The 23,838-nt window shown below is 33.7% G+C and overlaps 1 protein-coding gene and 1 non-coding gene across 2 annotated transcripts; one reads left to right on the top strand and one right to left on the bottom strand.

The window, feature by feature from the left end:
* Positions 1–1,541: 1,541 nt before the first annotated feature.
* Positions 1,542–21,234, bottom strand: LOC138693279 (uncharacterized). The gene is made up of 7 exons (XM_069817174.1): positions 20,900–21,234; positions 16,264–16,366; positions 16,053–16,171; positions 13,908–13,992; positions 8,468–8,707; positions 6,855–6,936; positions 1,542–2,823 (listed from the first exon to the last, which is right to left on the bottom strand). Exons 1-6 carry the CDS (start codon positions 21,064–21,066, stop codon positions 6,877–6,879), a joined length of 774 nt encoding a protein of 257 aa, XP_069673275.1. The 5' UTR covers positions 21,067–21,234; the 3' UTR covers positions 1,542–2,823; positions 6,855–6,876.
* TRNAY-AUA (transfer RNA tyrosine (anticodon AUA)) lies at positions 9,193–9,264 on the top strand. The gene has a single exon. It is a non-coding gene; the product is annotated as a tRNA-Tyr (tRNA).
* Positions 21,235–23,838: the final 2,604 nt, after the last annotated feature.

Genomic DNA, 23,838 nt, shown 5'->3' with positions numbered 1-23,838 from the left:
TTAATTACTGTCATAATTGACATTATCAGAGTTTCCCGTTAAACCTTATGTGCTTTTTACAATCATTACAGGGGGATGAAATTTTTAATTTTATAATACAGGTACAGCATATTTATGTCATGTCATGTTCACCATCTGTTTATATAAGTAACAACTAAAGAAGCCACACTTACACAAATAAATTATCGATCACTCTCGATTAGCAGTGGCATAGCGTCAATGTAAGCTAAAAAGCTTAGCTTCCCCAGTTAATAATAATTTCGTAATTAACCTGCAGTTTATGAACAAAATTATTTATTAATTTTAATAGAGTTTATATTTATGCGTTAAATATTGTGATGCGGCAGCTCAAGATGATTTGTGATGCAGCAGTAAACAAGAAGCCTGCACACACCAGCTTCCAAGCAGACTGGTTTCTTACACTCATTCTTCTATGTAACTCACCCCGCAGATTTTCCATCCCTTTCTAACTAAACTATCCTGGTCGCAAGGCTCGCAAGAAGCTAGCTTTTACATTGAAAATAATTTAGTTTCCGGGTTATCCCTTTCGTGAGTTGTGTTCAGTTGATGTGTTGGTGTGCATTGTGGGTGATATAATAAATAATGAGTGAAATAACAGTTCCTGACAGTTCTATTATCAAGACTGACTTACGAACAAAAGTGTGATTTAGAAAACAAATGACCGACTCCCTTGCTGTCAATGAAGGACACAACCAAAACACAGACGCATACTTACGTACTGTATCTATTGGCCATTAATATTGTGATTTCTCTAAATATGACAGGGAGTGAGCTAATGTTATACGTATACGTGTCTATTTGTTAGAGATATGTGTAAACCGTGAAATCATATTTTACTACGTACCATTTGAAGTGATGCCTTATTGGTTTTACTTACGAGGTTCCAACCAATCTTCGGACTGCTGACTTGACATTGACTACTATTTATTTTAAGACTATATTTTTGTAATACGTTTTTTCATATGTACATGAAAGACAACTTGAGTCAGCTTCCCCTGACCAAAATTTCATGCTACGCCACTGTTGATTAGCAGGGGTGAGGTATCTTTGAACAGCAGTGTACCTGTATGATGGTGCTCCAGCTCACTTTAGTCTGACAGTTATCCAAGAAGATGGATTAGTCGAGGAGGATCCATTCAATGGCCTGCCTGATCGCCAGATTTAAATAGATTTTTATCTCTTGGGACATTTGAAGTTCATAGTTTATGCAACTCCTGTACCTATTATTGTCATTCGTAAATGGATTTGGGCAAATATGAAACATTTTAGGTGTTTTCAACAGACTACACCAAAGCATGGAACACACAGGCTCAGGGAATGCATTAATGCAGGAGGAGGCCACTTTGAGCAAGTTTTGTAATAAGTTGCTTAGTACCACTTGTAGTATAAGCCTATCTGTTACCAACATAGTAGAGTAATTGAAACTAAGCACTTTAAGACAATATTTATATGAAAAATTTTCAATGTTTTGTTGTTAGTAATACCTCCCCAAAATATATTATGCAAATTTGTATGTTCTCTGTATTATACTTGGTTATAATCTTCTAACATTTATCTATGTGAAAAGAGTACAAATACAGATATGGTCCCTTTATAAAATTAATTTTTCTCTTGCAACCACAAGATATGAAATCCAAAAGTATAAAATTTATCATTATGATAATGAGTGCCTAACACTAAGAACATTTTAATTTCGGAGTAAGCACACAGGAAATGGTTGGATGTTGTTATGAAAATACAGACCTCATTCGCGAATTTACTATGAACAGTAAATGATGAATTAAAAATGTAACTAAAACAATATATTGTTTTAATTCTTCGAAATAATATCATATGGTGTATTTATTTGCATACACAATAAACTCATTATGTGTAATGATTTGGAAATGACACAACTGGCAACTGAGATTCTGATATTACTAATATTTGTGAATTACTTTCTTGCCCTGAAGTTCATCCATTATTAGTATTTAGAGTAGGCCTAATTATTATTTAATAATGAGACACTTTTTGTCTTCCTGCAAGTTCAATACACAATGTTAAAACTGTACATTATATTGTCAATCAGTCTTTCAATTTTACAAAATACAGCCAAATTATTATTTGATTATATAAAATATATAGTTAAAATAGTACCCAGATGAGCAAAATTTTCGTTACATATTTCAACACTTCCTGTAGACGATAAAAATAATATGTCTTTACTTTGAAGAGCATTTCAATTTAATTTATTCTTTGATCTATAGAAATATGAAAACTCATATTTTAGATTAAACTAGTTTGGCACTCGAAGTATGGTGGATTTTATTTATGTAGCAGAGACAGAAAATTTCTATACTGTTTAATCTGAAGAAGGTGGTCGCAACCACAGTAATACAAATTAAAATATTCAAGTAAATTGATTTCCATTAAAGTAACATAACCATTATTGAAAGATTACACATCACTGAGTTACGTATGACTTTTCTCTAAAAATATGTGTTCCAGGAAAATAGCAAGTTTTTCATTGCGAAAATATGGTGTGGAACTTTTACAGACAAAATGAATTTTTATGCATACAAATTCGTAACACGAAATTGCTTATGATTAACTAACACAATGGCTAAACCTCAATGTACATGAAACTAGCAAAGCAGTGAATGAACTATAAAGGAATATAATTACGAGGAATTAATTTTTTACACCCACAAAGTAACTGCTCCTCTTTTCTCCGTGTTAAAAACAATTTGCATAGGACCTGAGTTTTCTAGTCTTTCAAAGCAGGGTTGCTCCTCTTTGGGTTAACAAAAACAAGGTTGCATCCTGCAACAGAAGATAAATACAATAATTGTGACACTTGAAATGAGTACATGATTTTCCAAAGAAGCCCTATATTTATAAAAATGACGTAATTACAGATGCATTAAGGAGAGGTCCCTGTTATCGCATGCAAAATAATGGTAAAAATAGTCTATCTTCAAGTAGTCATAAATACTATTTATCAGAGCTCTTTCATTCTTTTAGTGATGTTGTTGTTGTTTTCTAATGCCAAGCGTTTGACAATAAAGTCATTTGACCTCTTGCACTCCAATATTTTTCAAAGATATTATCATGACCAGCCACTGAAGCACAGATTTTGAGGTGTTCCGAATCCATTTCTTGGTTTGAGTTGCACAATGGACAGTTAGGAGACTGATATATTCCAATTCTATGCAGGTGTTTGGCCAAACAATCATGGCCTGTTGCCAATCTAAATGCAGCTACAGACGATTTTCGTGGTAAATCGGGAATTAACTGTGGATTCTGATGCAGAGAGTTCCATTTTTTTCCCTTGGGATTGTGTTATCAAATTTTGTTTGTTGAAGTCTATGTATGTAGATTTAATAAATCTTTTCACAGAGTAATATGTAGATTTAGTAACAGGTCTGTAAGTAGCAGTGCTGCCCTTTTTTGCTAAAGCATCTGCATTCTCATTTCCCAGGATTCCACAATGGGGTGGTATCCATTGGAATACAATTCTTTTATTGAGTGATATTAATTGAGAGAGCATTTTATTTATTTCTGCTGTTTGAGATGAAGGTGTGTGTTTAGAGACTATTGATAGAATAGCTGCTTTGGAGTCTGACAATATAACTACATTCTTAAATTTATTGATGTGGCATAGAAGATTCAGACTTTCACTTATTGCAATGATTTCTCCATCAAAACTTGTTGTTCCATATCCAAGAGATCTATAAAGTGAGAAGAGACAGCACGTAACACCTGCACTGGCACCTTGTTCTCTGGAGATCAAGGATCCGTCGGTGTATAAATGAAGCTGAATGAATGTGTATAATGAATACTGAAATTGATCTGAATCCTATACATACAACCCAAGAACCAAAAACTCAACACACTAGAACAATACGAAATATACAAACACACTAAAACACACACACTACTTGACTCCATTTTTCAAGAATCAAACGCACCCACACAACAGGCAGAGAAGTTCGAGATGACGCTGAGATCTAGTAGGCTCTGAGTATGGTGTGATGAAGCACCGAAACAGCTGTAAGCCGCACAGGCTTACATAATTAACACGAGTAAGTCTGCTAGTTAATCAATTACTTAAATCTTTCCCTTAAAATAATTTTTGAATTGGGTTGTTAGTCCCTCTCTAATGTACTTTGCCCTGAAGGTTGACTATGTAAAACTTCATCTTCTAACAAGAATTTTTCCCACCACACCTGTTCTGAGGCTAATCTTCGAACTGTTCTCTCCACCTGCTACAGTGTCGTCCAATGCTTCTCCATCCCAAAGGTTCGTATAATATTGTTAGCTTGGGGAATCTCAAAGGCTCTATCCTTCATAGCTGCTCTTTCCACTTTCGTTGATATCTCCGTGTTTCTTCTATTATATACAGTCAACTCTGGATATAGTGAACATTCGGCTATAGTGAACCTAAATCGTTGGTCCCAACCCGCATACATTAAAAAGTACATTAATATTTCCGTTTATAGTGAACCCTCACTTCAGTTGTAGTGAACCCTAAAAATTGAAGTTACAAGAGTTGTATCCTGATAAATTCTTACTTGAAGTCAAACTTCTTGTATAAAATTGAAAGAATGTGTTGAAAACAACATTCTAAGTTTCTTACTCCTTTAGTCAAAGGACAAACGTAGGATTAGTATTCCTAGACAATGAGCTGTACTGTAGACCCAGGCAACACGTGACGAGCTTGACTCGCTCCACTGTCGAAGGGTTGCAATTCTGTCCTCAGGTACTCTACTGTTATTTCTAATTCTCCACCGTCAAAGGGTTGCATTTTGTTCTCAGAAACATTTCCATTATGACGGATAACATCGAAACAATGGAAAATGAAATTGCCTTCTTTTATTATGAGGGGACTGACATGTCTACAGCATAAATGGAGATAAGATTCCGATGGCTTTCAAACTCCATCAACCCCCTACCAGTTTCCATTAAGTAACCCGGGAAATTCTAAGGCTGAGTACACAATCACACCATAACAGCATTTGTTATTTCTACCTGATCAGTCTGTTTCTAGTGTTCGAACAGTGAATGTACTGTATAAAAATGTCGAAGCGTAAAGTGTTTTCTTTGGAAGATAAGGCGAATATTATAAGTGATATTGAACATGTTCTATCTGAAGCGGATGAGGATCGACAGCATAGTTTAAGTAAATCAACTGTGAGTAACAGTAGACAGTGTAATCCATTCCATAAAAATGAAATATTTTAATTACTGTATAGTATTTTATTTTTCATAGTTTCATTCATTCCTGTCATTTAAGGTTAGGGGAGAGATACTTCTGATTTAATGAACCTTGGATACAGTGAACGAAATAAGCAAGTCCGCAGAAGTTCACTATATCCGGAGTTGACTGTATTCTTCTTCCAGTTGTTCCCTTATGTCTACATTCCGGATTCAATCTTTTCTTGTTACACCCAATAGAGATCTTAAAAATATAATTTAGGATGGTTCTAGTCTTTATTTTTCTTCATTTCTTATTACCAAAGTCTCACAGGCATATTTCAAGGCCAGTTTGGCCACTATTTTGTGAATCATTGTTTGATATCTATTCCCACATTCCTGCCGAAATGTCTTTTAATGCGTCCATTGATTTTATTATAATATGCTCTTAAGTTTTCTTCCATTTCTCCACTTTTCCAGATATTTTTTAGCCTAAATATTTAAAGCCAGACACCGGTCAATTATTTGTCTTGCTATAACTATTTCGACTCGAAACTGTTTTTAATCCACAACATAGCCATTATTTTTGTTTTATCTCTAGAAATTCCATTTTGTATTCTTTTAATATTCCATGTAACTCAAACACTGATTTCTTCATTTTCCGCCAAAAATATCTGGTCATCTGCGAATATAATAGTAAGTATGCTGCTTTTATTTATGATAATTCCTTTTGGACTCCATTTTTTCCTCCATTCTTCTATTATTTTATTCAAATACAAATCAAATAATTTTGGTGAAAACCACAACCTGTGCTGACCTCCACAATCATCTCAGTATTACTGTACAATGAGTTAATTGAATTGATCAAATTTTATACTCTTCCAATATCTGCCATAACTTCTTGTGATCCACTCTGTCATATGCTTTAATGTAGTCTAAAAACACTAAACATGTTTTTAATTTGTACACAGCCTTTTTTTTTTCTTCTCTAAAATCTGCTTAACAGTAAAAATTACATAAATATACGATTTACTGTTTCTGAAACCATTTTGCTCTTCACCCAATATTGCTTCAGGTATGGGTTGGGGAAAATTCCTCTGTAGTTTCCACACTAATTTATTTTTTTCTTTCTTGCATATATTTATTACTTTTGCTATTCCTCATTTCTCTGGAACTTTCCCCTCACTCCAAACTGTGTTGAAAAGTTGCACTAATTATATTTTTAATCTCCTTCCTTCATACTTCCAAAGTTACATATTGATGTTGCCAACTCCTGGGGCTTTCCTATTTAGGCCTGTTCGAGTTGTATTAATGTTATTTGATTGTGTTCGTTGATACAGTCTGTGGATGTAATTGTTTCAACATTTCTGTCCACTAATAACTATGCATGATTTCTATTCATTTTTGTTCTGTAATTACTTGTATCCTTGCTTTGTCATTTTCTTTTTCTTCTTCTCTCAGTCCTCTAAAAACTCCAAATCCAAAGTGTTTGGTATCTGTTACATTTCTCTCTATTTGGTTTACAAACTGATCCTACCTAATATAATTTTCGTTACTTCTGTTTAACCAGATATTACGTAACTTGATTTCCCTATTTAGTTATTCATTCTTTTCTTTTCGCCCTGTTCTGTAAAGCTAGATATTAAATATAAACTTACCTTCACTATTTGCAACTTAAATTCAGATTCGATCGTAACTTGGCGAGCTGTGACATCCAGATAACACAAACATTACTCCATCCTGAAAGAATATGACACTTATATAAAGGGCAGAAAAGTAAATTAAATTATGATCAAGAAACTACACATTATATACTGTACATGAAACATACTACAGTATGCGTCAAAACAGATGTTATTCAAAATGGATACTACACTTTTATGTAAACATACACACTGCAGTTAAGTGAAGAGCTTTATAAATCGGAACATCAACCTACTTTTGTAAAACAAAATTCCATGTCCATCCATTCATTCATTGCCCTCCTGCCCATCTAACCACCCACCCATCTATATATGGGCTATTCCATATGAAATCGATCAGTAAAAAACTTCGCATTTTTTTTTATACTCTAATTTTTTCCCTATTTATACAAGGTGCTGAGGAGAGTGCATTAAAAAAAATATACTATCGAAAGTCAAACGGTTTTCGTATTGTTGAACGACAAATTTAGCGTATTTTATAAAAACAAGCCTCTTTCAGCACTCAGAACTCTGGAACCATTTACTGCAGAACATTGAACGAGAGCTCATTTTGAAGCTGACATTTGGTAGGTTATGTTAAGAAGTAATCCTTATTTTTATTGTATATAGAGAGACAGATAATCTGATTTTACTTACTTTTAGGCTTTTTGTTTATTTGTAAAAATGTAAAAATAATATTGAGAAAAAATCTTGCATTATTAAGAGGGATTCGCCATTGTTTGCTTAGTGGTATGGCAATAAGTTTCGAGGGTATTAAATAGATTATTTTCACACGCCTGGACTTGAATGACGCAGTACCACATGCACTGGCCGAGAGCTGAAGATAAGCAAGCGTTGGGCGTCATTTTACTCCTGTGTTTATGAAAACTTGTGATAAAGCTAGCCCAGCTATGCGCTACTAGACGAAACATCACGTGTTTGTCTCCTGGCCTTGCTTATCTTGGCTAGCTCCCGTCTCACAGTCAGCTGGTTAGTTCACGCGTGTACTATTTATTTTCTTTATTTGATATTTTCAATACTTTCTTATCAACCTGCCATCAGTAAAAAATATGTGTTTATTTGTACTATCAATGTGGAATCTAACTATATATTTTTAAAATATTTTTTCCTAAGCAAAGGTGTCTTAATGAGGAAAAAAATCTAAATTTCTCCATTTCCATAAAAAGTAAGAAAATCTGTTTATATGTCAATATAAACTTTAATTTCTCAACATCAAAATAAACCATGATTTTCATCATTGAGCAAAAGGTTTTCAGAGCTATAACAGTTTAAAGTTGCTAATTTTTAGGAAAATACGATAAATTTAAATATTTTTAATTTAAACACTATGAAGTTCTGATGCCTCAAACTTCGCACAAAGCATTGTATCATAGTTGTCTACGTACAAAAAAAAGTTTCATTGTATTTAGAAATTGTAAGGTCAATTTTCTCTATATTTTGGTCGATTTGAGATGGAATAGCTCATATGCATGATCCAACAAATCTGAAATGCTAATTTTAAATTGTTTGGTTACCTATTTAACAATTTTATAAAGAGATTTCTTCAAATCTAATGAAAAAACAATTACCTTAACTAGATTTGGCAAGTCCACCCAGAAATCGTAATTAGGAATCATTTCTCTTCCTTCAGCACCCCGAAGTAACTTTAAGGCAATAGCTCCACAAACGAAGTAGAGAAGTGTGAACGTAATGAAAATAATGACCAGCACGGAGCCTGTAGACAGTCCTCTGGTTGTGCTATCATACACGGTTTTAATTTTTTGTGGTATTACTGCAGGACATGCCCAGTAACTTTCAAGCTTCAATTGCTGCAAAAGAAAAAAAAAGTACATATAAAAAGAAATGTTACAACACTAATGATTTCAGTTCGTAGGCCATAAAACTGACCGCATCTGTGGCTAAAGAGCTTGCTGGTCTTCCATCTAGGTGGGTCCGATTCGATCTCAGGTCAGGTTATGATGGAATTTGTGGTGGACAAAGCGAAGTTACAGAGGGTTTTTTTTTAGGGTAAATTAATTTCTCAATTATTCTTCCAACACTTTCCACCTTCACTTCATTTCACTGATCATCTAAAATAGTTAAAATGAAGTCCTTGGGTCAGTAGAGGTTTCAGAAGCTGATTCCGCCGGATCCCGGCCAACTAGTCACTCATAACGAGTGCACCTCAGCACATGTGTGGACTTCAGTCCTACATTCATAGACATTTATGACGTAGTGCAGAGGGCGGCCACTAGAGGGAACCCAAGAGTTGGAACTTAAATTGAGACGATTCTGTCCGACACCGAGGTGGGTATCCGGTGTGGCTTAGTGGATAAAGCATCAGCCCATAGAGCTGAAAACCCGGGTTCAAATCCCGGCGCCGGAGAGAATTTTTCTCCATTCCATTACTCTTTCATCGTATGATGACGCAGAATATCTGCATGGAAATATCATATGTACTTTGGTACAGTAAAATAATATATATGGTATGCGTAAATCACTTCATGATTTAAGGCGGCGCTTATTCAGTCGGATCCTGGCCACTCATAATGAGTGCACCTCAGCACATGTGTGGACTTCAGTCCTACGTTCATAGACATTTATGACGTAGTGCAGAGGGCGGCCACTAGAGGGAACTCAAGACTTGGAACTTAAATTGAGACGATTCTGTCCGATGCCGAGGTGGGTATCCGGTGTGGCTTAGTGGATAAAGCATCAGCACATAGAGCTGAAAACCTGGGTTCAAATCCCGGAGCCGGACAGAATTTTTCTCCGTTCCATTACTCTTTCATCGTATGATGACGCAGAATATCTGCATGGAAATATCATATGTACTTCGGTACATTAAAATAAAATAATATACATGATATAGGAAGGCTTGGGGCTCTGAGGCTTTACCTGGTACCCGTTCAAAGATGGGACCTGGATTCATGAATGCCATCTAAGCCATCTGTCGAATTAGGACAAATCATCATATAGGATGTACAATGAGCTAAAGCAAGATTAAGTGAAAGGATCTGCCCTAGTTCCTTGAAAAGAAAAGCTTTAAAATTTAGAGGAAGAGATGGCTCTACAGTTGTATAAGTTGGGAGACATTGATGGAGTAGGAAAAAAAAAACACTGGAGTGTGAGGGGACAGGCAAAGTGCAAGGTTGGGAGACAGAATTTTACATTTTAATTTTTACATTTATCTGGGAGCAACAATAACAAATATAAATGATACTCAGGAGGAAATTAAACACAGAATAAATATGGGAAATGCCTTCGGTTGAGAAGTCATTTATTTTTTTTATTTTATTGGGTTATTTTACGACGCTGTATCAACATCTAGGTTATTTAGCGTCTGGATGATATGAAGGTGATAATGGCGGTGAAATGAGTCCGAGGTCCAGCACCGAAAGTTACCCAGCATTTGCTCGTATTGGGTTGAGGGAAAACCCCGGGAAAAACCTCAACCAGATAACTTGCCCCGACCAGGATTCGAACCCGGGCCACCTGGTTTCGCAGCCAGATGCGCTGACCGTTATTCCACGGGTGTGGACTTGAGAAGTTAGAATTTATAAAACAGTTATATTACTGGTTGTTCTTTATGGTTGTGAAACTTGGACTCTCACTTTGAGAGAGGAACATAGGTTAAGGGTGTTTGAGGATAAGGTGCTTAGGAAAATATTTGGGGCTAAGAGGGATGAAGTTCCAGGAGAATGGAGAAAGTTACACAACACAGAACTGCACGCATTGTATTCTTCACCTGACATAATTAGGAACATTAAATCCAGATGTTTGAGATGGGCAGGGCATGTAGCACGAATGGACGAATCCAGAAATGCATATAGTGTGTTTGTTGGGAGGCCGGAGGGAAAAAGACCTTTGGGGAGGCTGAGACGTAGATGGGAAGATAACATTAAAATGGATTTGAGAGAAGTGGGATATAATGGTAGAGATTGGATAAATCTTGCTCAGGATAGAGACCAATTCCAGACTTATGTGAGGGCAGCAATGAACGTCCGGGTTCCTTAAAAGCCAATAAGTAAGTAAGTAAATAAGTATTAGAGATTGGAATTTTTTGTTGAGTTCGAAGTGCAGAAAATGGTATTTTCAAGTGGAAAAATAGGTGTTTTTAAGTTTAATTATTCAGCATTTTAAAATACACAGCTTCAATAGCACAATGAATAACCTATATTTTAAAATACATTTCAGAAAAAAGATTGATATTTTCTGTTGATCGTTTGTCAGAAAAAATATTATTGTACGATATGGTAAGAAGTGTTCACAGTTGTATCTGCAAACATTTCAACGAAAACTGATTCAATATTATCGAATGTGCAGACCATAGACTTCGACTTTATATATGCTATGACTACAAATCATAGTACAAAAAAAAAAACTGAAAATTTGCACACAAATTTGCTTAAAATATCGCGTTTTTTCGCTAAAACATGGGAAATACGTGGCACTACATGGATTTCACGGATGCAAATCGGACATGAAAGGATTGAAACATGTATATTTATTGCAATTACATGTTGGGAGATATTTTTCTTAAAAATTGCGAAATTCGTGGTCGTAAAATATTCCATTCTCTAATTACAATATTTAAGTCTTCATATAATATTGCCAATATCTTAATTATTATCAGTTGAAGAAGAAAGAAATCTTTTTCCTTGAAATCTTACGGTTAATTCGTCTCTAAATAATATAATGGGAAGAAAAAAATCGTAAACTGACAGCTTATTAACTACTAAATTGTAATCATTTTTAACTACATAGATTCTGAGACATGATGATAAACAGCAATGGACGAATGATCAGTAGCGAAGAGTGACAAAAATTTTGGGTAAGCTTAGCTGAAGGCATGGTGATCTAAGCAGTGCTTTACGTTGCTAAAAGGTAAACGAAACGCGGAAACACTCCTGCTTTTAATTAACTAAATTCTAAATTGATCTTGTCCCTGCTTCGAAAATGTCTGGGAAAGCTCAGCTTACCTTGCCTACCCTAACGCTTCGCCACTGCAAATGATCAAAACTTAAGAAACTGAAGCAGTTACAGAAACCCTGTTTCACAGTCATTCTGCTCACAAATTTAATAATTTTACAGTGTTTGCTGTGCACAGGCTGGACAAAGACTAGTATATAGACGAGGTTGAGCATTACTCTCAATTTTTCTTTTTACTATTACACTTTTACTACGTCACACTACTTTCGACCAATAAAACGGTACGAAATGACGTCTTTCAACCAATCATAGCTGCTTATCGCACAATTTTATCGCGTCCCTAGCATTTGTTTAATTTTATCGTGTCCCTAGCATTTGTTTATTTCTATCACTACCTTAGCATTTGTTTCTTTGTTTGCCAACATTTCAAACTGCACTGGTCTGGACGTCAAAAAACAGAAAATTACAAACCACTCCAGTCGATGCACAGCACTTTCAAATATGACTCGCATTGGCATTCAAGAACAAAAATTAATAAAGATCACTGGTCATATATAAAGAGCACCATTCGGAAATCCTGATTAAGTTGAGGGATACACCATGTACATCAATGAGTTCACTTCTTTTACGCACACGTCCAATATAACATCAACTGAACCACCAACCACTAAAACATTCAAATTTGAAAATTGTACTTTCAATAATTGTTTCTTTTAAAATTATTCATGTTTATTTTTTATTTAATCATCGTTAATTAAAACGTTTGTTTATTTCATCATCCCTAATTAAAACTTTTCTAACACTTGTTTATATTATTTAGGTTATGTTTGTTACAGTTTCTGCTATATGATATTATGGATAGTCACGTATCAGAGATTGTTTAATACCAAGATTTATTGAAAATCATCTGTAAAATGACGTTGATTACTGGGATCCGGATGATTGAAGTGAAATGCAAATGTTTTAATAAAAATGAAACTGAATCAACAAAGCCTTCTCGACTAGTAACAGTCCACAGAGTTCAATGATGATTCCATAGTTGGCACAACTGATACCGGTAACAAGAAAACATAATCATAAAACACTACTGCCATCTAGCGTAATGTTGAGATGGTACAATAATATATTTGAAGACAGTTGTATTTTCGTAAGCCAATTAATATTTTATTGTATTGGAGTACTTTGTTACTTCTAATCTTTATATACTTTCTTCAAATCGTGTAATAGTCAATTAAATCCCACTCGAGTTTTGATTTTCTCTAGATAAATCAAAACCTCTAGTGAGATTACTGTTGATAATCTTTAGTTCAATCTTACAACCTTACAGTTAATATTGGATAGTTCATTTTATGATATTCGTCTGCTGTGGGGATCTAAGAATGTTCACAGTTTGAGGAGAAATTTCGACATGAGCTCATTAACAGTTTCCCTGTTGGAGCCGTATTTAACAGTGCGTAAGAATTTTATGACTCTAGGAAAGGAGTGGTAGGGAAAATAATTCACAAAACTTATGAAGACGAAATTGTGACTAATTACTGTATTTGTACAGCCTGTATTATCAGCAAAACGTAAAACTTTCTGAATTATTATTCCAAACTACATTCTTACAAGGCTTAGGACTAGCCTACCTGGGCACATGGTTAGTGTAGCAAAGTCTACAGCATGAAATAATACAGGACAGTTACAAGACACAGAGCCACACAATCATATCCTGTCAAAGGGACTTCCTTTTCCTTCTTAAGAACTGAACCTAGATCCAATGTTATAACCAGAAATGCTACAACTTGAATCACAACAAAAGCAGTTTCAAATTTATTGTTTATATTTTAGTACATTTTTATACATATTTGAGCATCAGTTTTTTATGCTGTTGTTGTTGTTTTCTAACGCCAGGTGTTAGACAATAAAGTCATTTGACCTCTTGCACTCCAATATTTTTCAAAGATATGGTCATGGTTAGCCACTGACGCACAGATTTTGAGGTATTCTGAATCCATTTCTTAATTTGAATTGCACAATGGGCAGTTAGGGGACTGATAAATTCAAAAGCCGTAATTATTAGGAAGCAGAAATTGATGTAAATGAACTGTAACTTACATGATCAACTCCAGTTGAATGTGCTTCGATTATACTCAGCGAACTTTGTTTTCTGTATACACAACTCAATTGAATGGCAGTAGTGCTGAAATTAATAAACAAAGATTCAATTATAAAAAAAATACCTAACTGGAGAATAAGTACCGTAGCTTTCAACTGTGTCATTACGATGATAACCTAATGCAACCAAATACACAATGTCGCCAACATATGAGGCGTTCAGAGCTAAAGTGGATCAAGTCACAAATTTTCATAACTAGAGTTTAATTCATTTTCTGATTATCTGAAGTTGGATCTTTTCCGAGCAGTAATGGATCAAGTCTTAATTCCAAGCATTCGCCGGTAGGTGACACCAGTCTCTTTTGACTCAAATTATTTGTTGACAACGTTCTGAGCCGTAGTGGATCAAGTCACCAAAGCGTTGCATCAATTAACATCACAATGGTTTATATTTTATAAATCTAGAATTTGAGAATGGAGCAATAAAATTATTGCTAGTGAAATTAGATAATCCACTACAGCGAGTTAACTTTAAGTCCTATTATCTCAAAACTACGTCTCATGGACTTGAGCCACTTAAGCTCTGAACGCCTCATATGAGTATGACTTTTCCTATGATGTTGTTACTAGGAGAAATTTGATTTTTTCTCTCTGCTGCTTTCGTTCTGAACATTACTGAGAGATAGTGCCACTGTTATCGACAAAGTTAGTTAGGGTTTGTTGAGGATACATATTAATCTAAACTAGACGCACTGGCACTGATAAGGTTTACTAATATTTTGAAATATGATCTTGTTAGCATTATACTGTCCTTTATTAATATTTTGAAATATAATTACATTAGCACTGCATACTGTTGTTTTTTTTATTAAAAATGAACATCGTGTTTGACTACGTTTTACTGTCTTCCAGCATGTAGGCTACTTGCATAAAGACTGCGAGTTAAAGGTTACATTGTTTAGTTAACGGAAGAATTAAGTAACATGAGGCCAAGAAATGTGTGAAGGTTGGAGTGGGTTTTATGACGGTATAGATGAGTGACATGAAGCCAAGGAATATGATAAGGTTAGGTTAGTTGAAGGGATAGTCAAGTGAAAGGAGGCCGAGGAATGTGTCAAGGTTAGGTTAGGTTAGGTTAGGTTAGGTTAGATTAGGTTAGTTGAGGGGATAGTCAAGTGACAGCAGACCAAGGAATGTGGTAAGGTTAGAGCGGGTATAATGAGGGGATAGACACGTGACAGAAAATCAAGGACTGCACAGTAATTTTAAGACAAAGACAATTTAGGTGAAATCTTATGGGAGCGTGGTTGCTCTGTCAGCTTTTTTAAATAATTTATGGTTTATTTAACGACGCTTGCCGGTGTACCGGAAGTTCGTCCCGCGGGAGTTCTTTTACATGCCAGTAAATCTACTGACATGAGCCTGTCGCATTTAAGGCACTTAAATGCCACCGACCTGGGCTGGGATCGAACCCACAACCTCGAGCATGCAAGGCCAGTACGATACCAACTGCACTACCCAAGTCGACGTTCCTATAGTGTAGTGATGTTGTGGAGATGGAGCAAAAAACCGAAATAAGCGCTTCTTCTAGTGCGGTGGAATACAATAGTCATGGGTTTTATTTAGGTGATAATGATACTATTACAGACAAGTCTTAGATGAAATTGGAAAATATTGCAACATATTGTATGTTGCCTTTCACTGATTTCAAATTAAGGTAAGTTAAAGTACCGGTAATAATTGTGTTAATTATTTCACTATATCTTATTATCCAAAATGTCCAACAAAATTATATATATAATAATGTTGCATTATATCCGCTGGATAATGATACTAATGTATAGAAATATATAATATAATTGGCGAGTTTTATATTTATATAATGTGTTTAAACTTATTTTCGCATTCAAGCGAATTTGGTAGAGGAAATGTGGTAGGTTATTACACGATGACAGACATATTTTATTCCGACATTATCGCGAAGATTTATTACTTTATTCAACACCAAAAGAAAATGACATTTAAAAAATGACACGCGAAATTTTAATAAAATAATCACCATAAAAACGTGGTTCTATATATCGGTAATGATCCCACTTCTGCACCCTTTCTTTTTTTTTTTCTAGGAATAAGGCTACTACTTACACATTTGCATGTATGTATCTGATTATTGGAGCTTCAGATACATCAGAGAAAAGGAAATTGGCCTCTTCAGATGTTCCAAGATTTTCATATTTTTTTGTTGTTTCATTATACAAGCAAATCTAAAAATAAAAGAAAAAAGAATTCAGTACTACGGATTTTTAAAAAGTTTAGTCATATAGCCTATTAATTTCTTGTTACATAATTCACTTACTGAGGATCCTGTTGAGCAATCAGCATCATTATTGTGGTCACCAAATGGAATAGTGGAACAAGGATGGAAATAGAACATTACATTTTTCCCTGTAGCATTCAACCTGAAAACATAAATCACACATTGTTTGTTGTTTAACCAACTGTCCGAAGACAGGTCTGAACCTCACAAGTGATACCAAAATCGCATCACTTATAAGCAAGCTTCGAGACTTTGGACCCGATACAATAAATTTACTGTGCATGCACTATAGGTTGTTGACTCGCTGCAGGTAGATAGAGATGTGTTGAGGTAACAACGTTGCTATTTAGAGTAGAGTATAGTAGTATGGGGAAACACACATATGTACATTCTGAAAGTAAATATACATTACACAATGATAATGTCAAAAGAATGTGAAAAGCATTTATTCTCCTGTCTTTTATAAACATTTGTGTTTAATTATACACAGTGTTAATGGTGGAAATAAGAATATAGCAATTTTAATTTTTTTCATTTATCCTATTGGTCGTCTTTAGGAAGTGCAGTTACAGTACCGAATTGCAATGTACCTACTACAAGATACATTCTCAGTGTCTCAAACGTAAATCTTTTTCGGTTATCTGCCAAAGTTTGTACTGTAGAAAGCTGCGCTCTAAGTCTCATGACGCGATAGGAGCAAAACGAAAGAACCTAACATCATTGCAGTCTCTAAGAGACAGTCCTTTATTCTCGGGTGACTCTCTGTCCACTAATTTGCTGTTTATATTACACAATGTTCCATATCCGTTATTTTTACATAAAATTGATTTCCACTTCTGTTTTACACGTTCAGTAATCGGTGTACTTGATGTCTCATTAATTCTGTATGTCATTTCCTCAGTTAATCTGAGGGCTTCCGGCATCTCTTGCTCTGACTTTTCTAACCGTGTAATAGTTTCAGACACAGTTTGAAAATAGGTTTGTATGAAAACCAAATTATTCATCAGAACCTTCAAATCCAGAGCGTTTTCCTTTGCGTATTTGTTGTCATTCATTCCAGTACCCCCACCCACTATACGCTTTACCACTATACTCAGTATGCCGTTATGCGGATTTCCCACTGAACTGCTCTATTGGGTCCGAAGTCTCGAAGCCTGCTTATAAGGCAACTAGGCCAGAGATAATGGGGTAGGGTGGCCAGTTCCTTTTCCCCTAATCATACATTATAAACATATGAGAAAATGTTACGACTGCCAAACTTTAAATGGACAGAAAAGAACCTCCCTTCTTCAATCCTTAAAACTCATAGTAGTTTCGTAGAAAAGGTAACACAGATTAAATCTAAATTGAGCATTCCTAACACAAGAGAAAATTTACTCATAAGAGAAAATCCATTGGAATTATTGCAACCTACCTTCAGTTTGGAATTAACAGAGGAAATAAGTAAATCAGACACACCAAAAGAAATGCAAAAACTTCTAGCACTGGAAACGGTCAATACTAGATACCCTACAGAAGAATGGCTACACATATATACTGATGGATCAACCACAGAAAACCTTACTGGAGCTGGAGTTACATGTACACATTTTTCCTTTTATCATTCTGTTGGCAGAGGCACAACAAATTATGATGGTGAAATAGAGGCTATACACATTGCTCTCCGACAATTATTAAATCTTCCCTTAAATAAATATAACAAGACAGTAATTCTTTCAGATTCTAAAGCTGCAATTCAGGGAATATGTTCAAATGCTACAAAGAAGTCAACAAAAATAAGGGAATGCTACAAAATGTTGACACAACTCCAAAAAGTTAATAAGATTGTCCGTCTCCAATGGATTCCAGCACACTGTGGAGTCATGGGGAATGAAACCGCAGACACACTTGCCAAGAAAGGCACAACAATAAAACAAAAATCTAAATTTAATTTCTCATATTCCTCAATAAAACGCTTGATCACTACAAAATTTTCTCATTCATACCTACAAGAAATAGAATCAAATGCTAAAGACAAAAAATGGACTACACTACTTTCCAACCCAGATATAATCCCCCAGAGACCAAGGAAAACAGCAGTTGCAGCCTTCAGACTATTGACAAATCATGACTGTCTAGCAAGTCATCTCTACAGAATAGGTATCTCAGCTTCACCCATATGTGTCCTGTGTAACGATCCAGCAGAAATGAATGAAGGCCACTTGAAGACCTGTGAAGCATTAAGATCAGAAGAAACTACAGTTCAAAAGTATTGGAAAGCACGACTGTTAATGGCTTCATTGCCAAATGCAAGGCACTAGACAACAACAACATTCTAAACCTTTATTTGAGAAGAAGGTAATTAATTCGTCCCAGAGAACTGCTATGGTTAGTAAAACAATGACACTCGAATTGCTTACAACCATGTTATAGCCACAAACATATATAAACATATTTCTTTTATGTTACGTTGCATCTTAGAACACAGGTCTAGTAGTAGTCATATAATTTATCATTCCTTAGCACTACCGTACCACATTGATTCAATTTAATAAAAAGAAAATGATTAAAATCCAATACATAAGTTACAAGATTTCACAAAATGCTAATAAATGCTATAAAAACAAAGAACACAGTATTGTCAATGGAACTCCATGTTTGTTAACCAACTCTCGCTGAAATTCAAAGGTAACAGTCTTAAACACTTATGGCACAAGGACAACAGGCCTATGAAACGAAAAAAACTGGCATGCTCGTGATTGTGTGAATGTTACTCAGACAGGAGAAATGTACTGGTACATGATGTGGCAAAAACGTAGGCCTCTAGGCCTAATAGAATTTGGATGATAGTCATATATAAATGTTGTCATTATTAACTAATGCTAAAATCTTGGCAAAAAAGCCATTAACTCTTTCTCTCCAGTATAGGAGAGTGATGTAGCAAAAAAAGTATAACCGTTGTAATGAAGGCATCATATTTTTATATTATGGCGGTTCTATTATATATATATATATATATATATATATATATACACAACCCGCCAGTTGTTTGGAGGACCATATAACGGGTCCATATAACCTTGCTGGGAGAAATGTCAGACAACTCCACCAACCAAATCCCCTCTTCACCACTTAGGAGACACTTATAGATGCCTGATGAAGCAGTTATATCATTGTGACTCGGTCCCCATTATATGTTTAACACATAAGACGTATTTGTATAATAATACACATAATTAAAAATAATTCAGTGATTATTATTTTAAAATATTTGAATTAAATCAATGATTTACTGTATATTATAAAAAGCAACGAATAAAATCATGATTTAAATCTAGATTTATTTAGTTGGGCCTACTGTTTCTACAGTCATGTAAAATACGATATATTTTAGTCACATATTAAAAATTTTAATAAAACCTGTTTTATTCTTTATCTGAAACAATTTAAGTGCCTAGTTGCCGTAATTCAACACTCTTTTAAATTAAGTAATTTGTGCCGAAAGATGAATTTTGATACCATGGTGCAAAGTATACTAACCTAATGTAATACTTTGCACCATTTAACTGAAAACAAATATAAAAAAAAATAAAAAATCTACAAATCTTTAACTTCACAGAGACTTTTCTTGAAAGGTATTTATGTATAAAATTAAGAAGCTGTAAAACAACAGACCTACTTAAACATTTCTTTTTACAAAACCTAAAATTGATGCAAAGTAATTCCGTGTGAAAATATCTAAGATATTTAAGAAAGAGAGCAGCCATTAAACAAAATATTGCAATAGGCTTAGCCAAACATAACACTAAAGACTTCACAATTATTTTAAAATATAAGATCTAATTTATCAGCCATTTCAAACTCATTAAATGCTTTGGTCATAAGCCAGTTTTTCAATAGGCCTACTTTCTAAAATCATAACTTTTTCCGTAGACCTATCTGAACATAAAGAAGGTATTCCAATTATATTCATGAAGTTTCATACATTCATACACCACTGTCAACAGATTAAATTGCACTTAAATTTGGGATAAATTCAGAACAGGAATACCTTTCCTTCCCTCTTACTTCAAAATTCCAACCTTGTGCACACAAAATAAATTATTGGCACTGAAAAGTGGCTTTCCGTAGGCATGATGATGAGCATTCGACAAACATAGACAAATCTGCTCTTTTTAGTATTTTAAGATACTTGCTGCCAGTGAGGTATCCGTATACTGAAATTTGTTATGCCTGTCTTCGTCTTCAGATGAAATGAATAAGCCGGCAGAAAGATGTTGGAGCAGAGAGCTTAGGGCTACACTTAAAATTAGGCCTATGTTTAAAAAAAATGTTTCGCTTTCTTAGCATGACGATTTATTCAGTAGCATTTAGTACCATAATTATATTGAAGAAGTGTCGATAGAAATCATAAGTTACCACAGAAACTAAAATATTTTTCATGTACTAGCTTGTACAATGAAGCCGACCAATGGTTGTATTTGTTAACCATTTGGTTTGGTAATTGTGAAATAGGTTATAATATTACGCACAAAAATCAGATTTTCGATTACAACTACTGGGGAATTTTGCTCCTACTTCTAAATACATTTTCATATTGCATGCCTCAATCAACATGCATAATTTCAGACTCACCACTGAATTTCTTTAGAGGCATTAACATAACCTCAATCAACATGCATAATTTCAGACTCACCACTGAATTTCTTCAAACAGAGGTGTCAAACGAATGCCTATGCCGTCGGGGAGGACACATTTACAACCATCTAGCTTTTTACATATAATGTTCTGAGCAGAGGAACCATATGACCAATAAGTAAAAATACAAAAGGAAATGAACACAAATTTCAAACTAGACGTCATTGCACAATTCTTCTCATTATCGCATGACTAACTGAACTGACCAATGTCACCACAAAACAAGACGAACTATGTTATGCACTTGTTTCCCATACTTGAGAAAGAAATTTCCCTTTCGATGTTTAATTTAAATGATACAAAATTATAAGTGATTTATTATTCCAAGTTTTATGAAAACAATCGAAAACGAAGCCCCAATTTTGCACACTGGCGACAGAATTCAAATTCCAGTAAATAAAGGGAATAGCACAAAAAGAAAGAAAGCATATGAAATGAAAATGAACTTCGAGCAAGGATACCACGATTATCTGATAGAATATAGGGCACGGTCGTCTAGGATAAGGTAATCTGTGGTCGGTAGCCCACTTGTCTGGAGCTAAGGGAAGTTCATGAATCACACGACAGATAGTGTAAGAGTTCTTATTCATCTCACGAACACATGAATTTCTCCTTCGAACATAAATTTCTCTTTGGCATTTCTTAAACGAAACTGGTTTTAATATGTAATATTTATATTTCAAAGTGATATATATTTTGACCTACATTAATGAATAAAAATGAAAGGATTTTGTGGAACGGAAATTACACAGGCCTCCGTGGAAATGCTTACGTAATATCCGATGAACTCAACAATGTGAACGAGTCCATTCTAGTACGCAAGGGAGGTCTGGACACGCCCACACTATTATATAAATATACTGTATTATACAGGGCTTTCATTTCAAAACTTCCCGGTCTAAATAACTAATTATTTAAATTGAATTCAATTTAACAAAAAAACACGTCAATTTAGATATTAAGGAGGAAGTCTGAAACCGGGCTTAATTGCATTTTAGATTTCACCCTACACCCAGCTACTCCCTTTAGAAATTTCAAATGGCAGTCCTATATTTTTATACTTATGAAAGAGCATTCAATTGTTTATACACCTCATTAATTTATTTCACATCTTTTGTTTTATATCGTTGCCTGACAATCTCGATTGTTGTTATTGTTGCGGTTTATTTTCCGACGATTTATGAACTGCTATGGTTGTCTAGCGTCTCGTGACAACGTTTTTTAGTCCTTTTAAGCATTCTGATTATTGTATTATGTCACTGTTCTATAAACAATTTTAGATAAGGGCGCAAATAGCCATAGTTGCTGACGCGCCCTTTTTAAACCCCACTAACTAACTGTCTAGCGTCTGAATGATATGAAGGTGATAATGCCGATGAAATGAATCCAGGGTCCAGCACCGAAAGTTACCCAGCATTTGCTACTAATGGATTGAAAGAAAGCCCGAAAAAAAACCTCAACCAGATAACTTGTCCCAACTAGGATTTGAACCCGGGCCTCCTTGTTTTACGGTCGGGCATGCTAACCGTTACTTCACAGCGGTGAACCCCTCTATACCTAAATCAATTTACTTTAAATGGATAGTTCTGTTATTGGAACTGCCTAGTTTTGAAATGAAAGGCTTGTGTAAATAGACAGACATATATATAGACAAATAAATAAATAAATAAATAAATAAATAAATAAATAAATAAATAAATAAATAAATAAATAAATAAATAAATAAATAAGTAAATAAATAAATAAATAAATAAATAAATAAATAAATAAATAATAGCTTAATTAAAAAGGAAAAACTACACAAATAAAAAAAGAAATGAGTACACAAATAAAAAGGAAATAAGTATATAAATAAATAAAATAACGACATAAATAAATAATAAAAATAAATAATAAATAAATAAATAAATAAGTAAATAAATAGCTTAATTAAAAAGGAAATAAGTACACAAATAAAAAAAAAGAAGTGAGTACACAAATAAAAATGGAAATAAGTACATAACTAAATAAGAAAATATCGACATAAATAAATAAATAAATAAATAAATAAATAAATAAATAGCTTAATTAAAAAGGAAATAAGTACACAAATAAAAAAAAGAAATGAGTACACAAATAAAAAAAAAGAAATGAGTACACAAATAAAAATGGAAATAAGTACATAACTAAATAAGAAAATAGCGACATAAATAAATAAATAAATAAATAAATAAATAAATAAATAAATAAATAGCTTAATTAAAAAGGAAATAAGTACACAAATAAAAACGGAAATAAGTACATAACTAAATAAGAAAATAGCGACATAAATAAATAAATAAATAAATAAATAAATAAATAGCTTAATTAAAAAGGAAATAAGTACACAAATAAAAAAAAAAGAAGTGAGTACACAAATAAAAATGGAAATAAGTACATAACTAAATAAGAAAATATCGACATAAATAAATAAATAAATAAATAAATAAATAAATAGCTTAATTAAAAAGGAAATAAGTACACAAATGAAAAAAAGAAATGAGTACACAAATAAAAATGGAAATAAGTACATAACTAAATAAGAAAATAGCGACATAAATAAATAAATAAATAAATAAATAAATAAATAAATAAATAAATAAATAGCTTAATTAAAAAGGAAATAAGTACACAAATAAAAAAAAGAAATGAGTACACAAATAAAAAAAAGAAATGAGTACACAAATAAAAATGGAAATAAGTACATAACTAAATAAGAAAATAGCGACATAAATAAATAAATAAATAAATAAATAAATAAATAAATAAATAAATAGCTTAATTAAAAAGGAAATAAGTACACAAATAAAAAAAATGAGTACACAAATAAAAATGGAAATAAGTACATAACTAAATAAGAAAATAGCGACATAAATAAATAAATAAATAAATAAATAAATAAATAAATAGCTTAATTAA

Source organism: Periplaneta americana, chromosome 1, assembly GCF_040183065.1.
Source record: "Periplaneta americana isolate PAMFEO1 chromosome 1, P.americana_PAMFEO1_priV1, whole genome shotgun sequence".
NCBI classification, from domain to species: Eukaryota; Metazoa; Arthropoda; class Insecta; order Blattodea; family Blattidae; genus Periplaneta; species Periplaneta americana.
Note: the sequence above shows the minus strand (reverse complement) of the source record. Positions and strands in the feature narration are given on the sequence as shown.

Excerpts from the sequence above, each read along its gene's own strand:
- LOC138693279 (XM_069817174.1), bottom strand. The coding sequence starts at position 21,066 with ATGACGTCTAGTTTGAAATTTGTGTTCATTTCCTTTTGTATTTTTACT. Across the intron at positions 16,367-20,899 it reads CTGTTTGAAGAAATTCAGTG|GTTGAATGCTACAGGGAAAA; the intron begins GTGAGTCTGAAA and ends TTATGTTTTCAG. Across the intron at positions 13,993-16,052 it reads AGATACATACATGCAAATGT|CACTACTGCCATTCAATTGA; the intron begins GTAAGTAGTAGC and ends TATTAATTTCAG.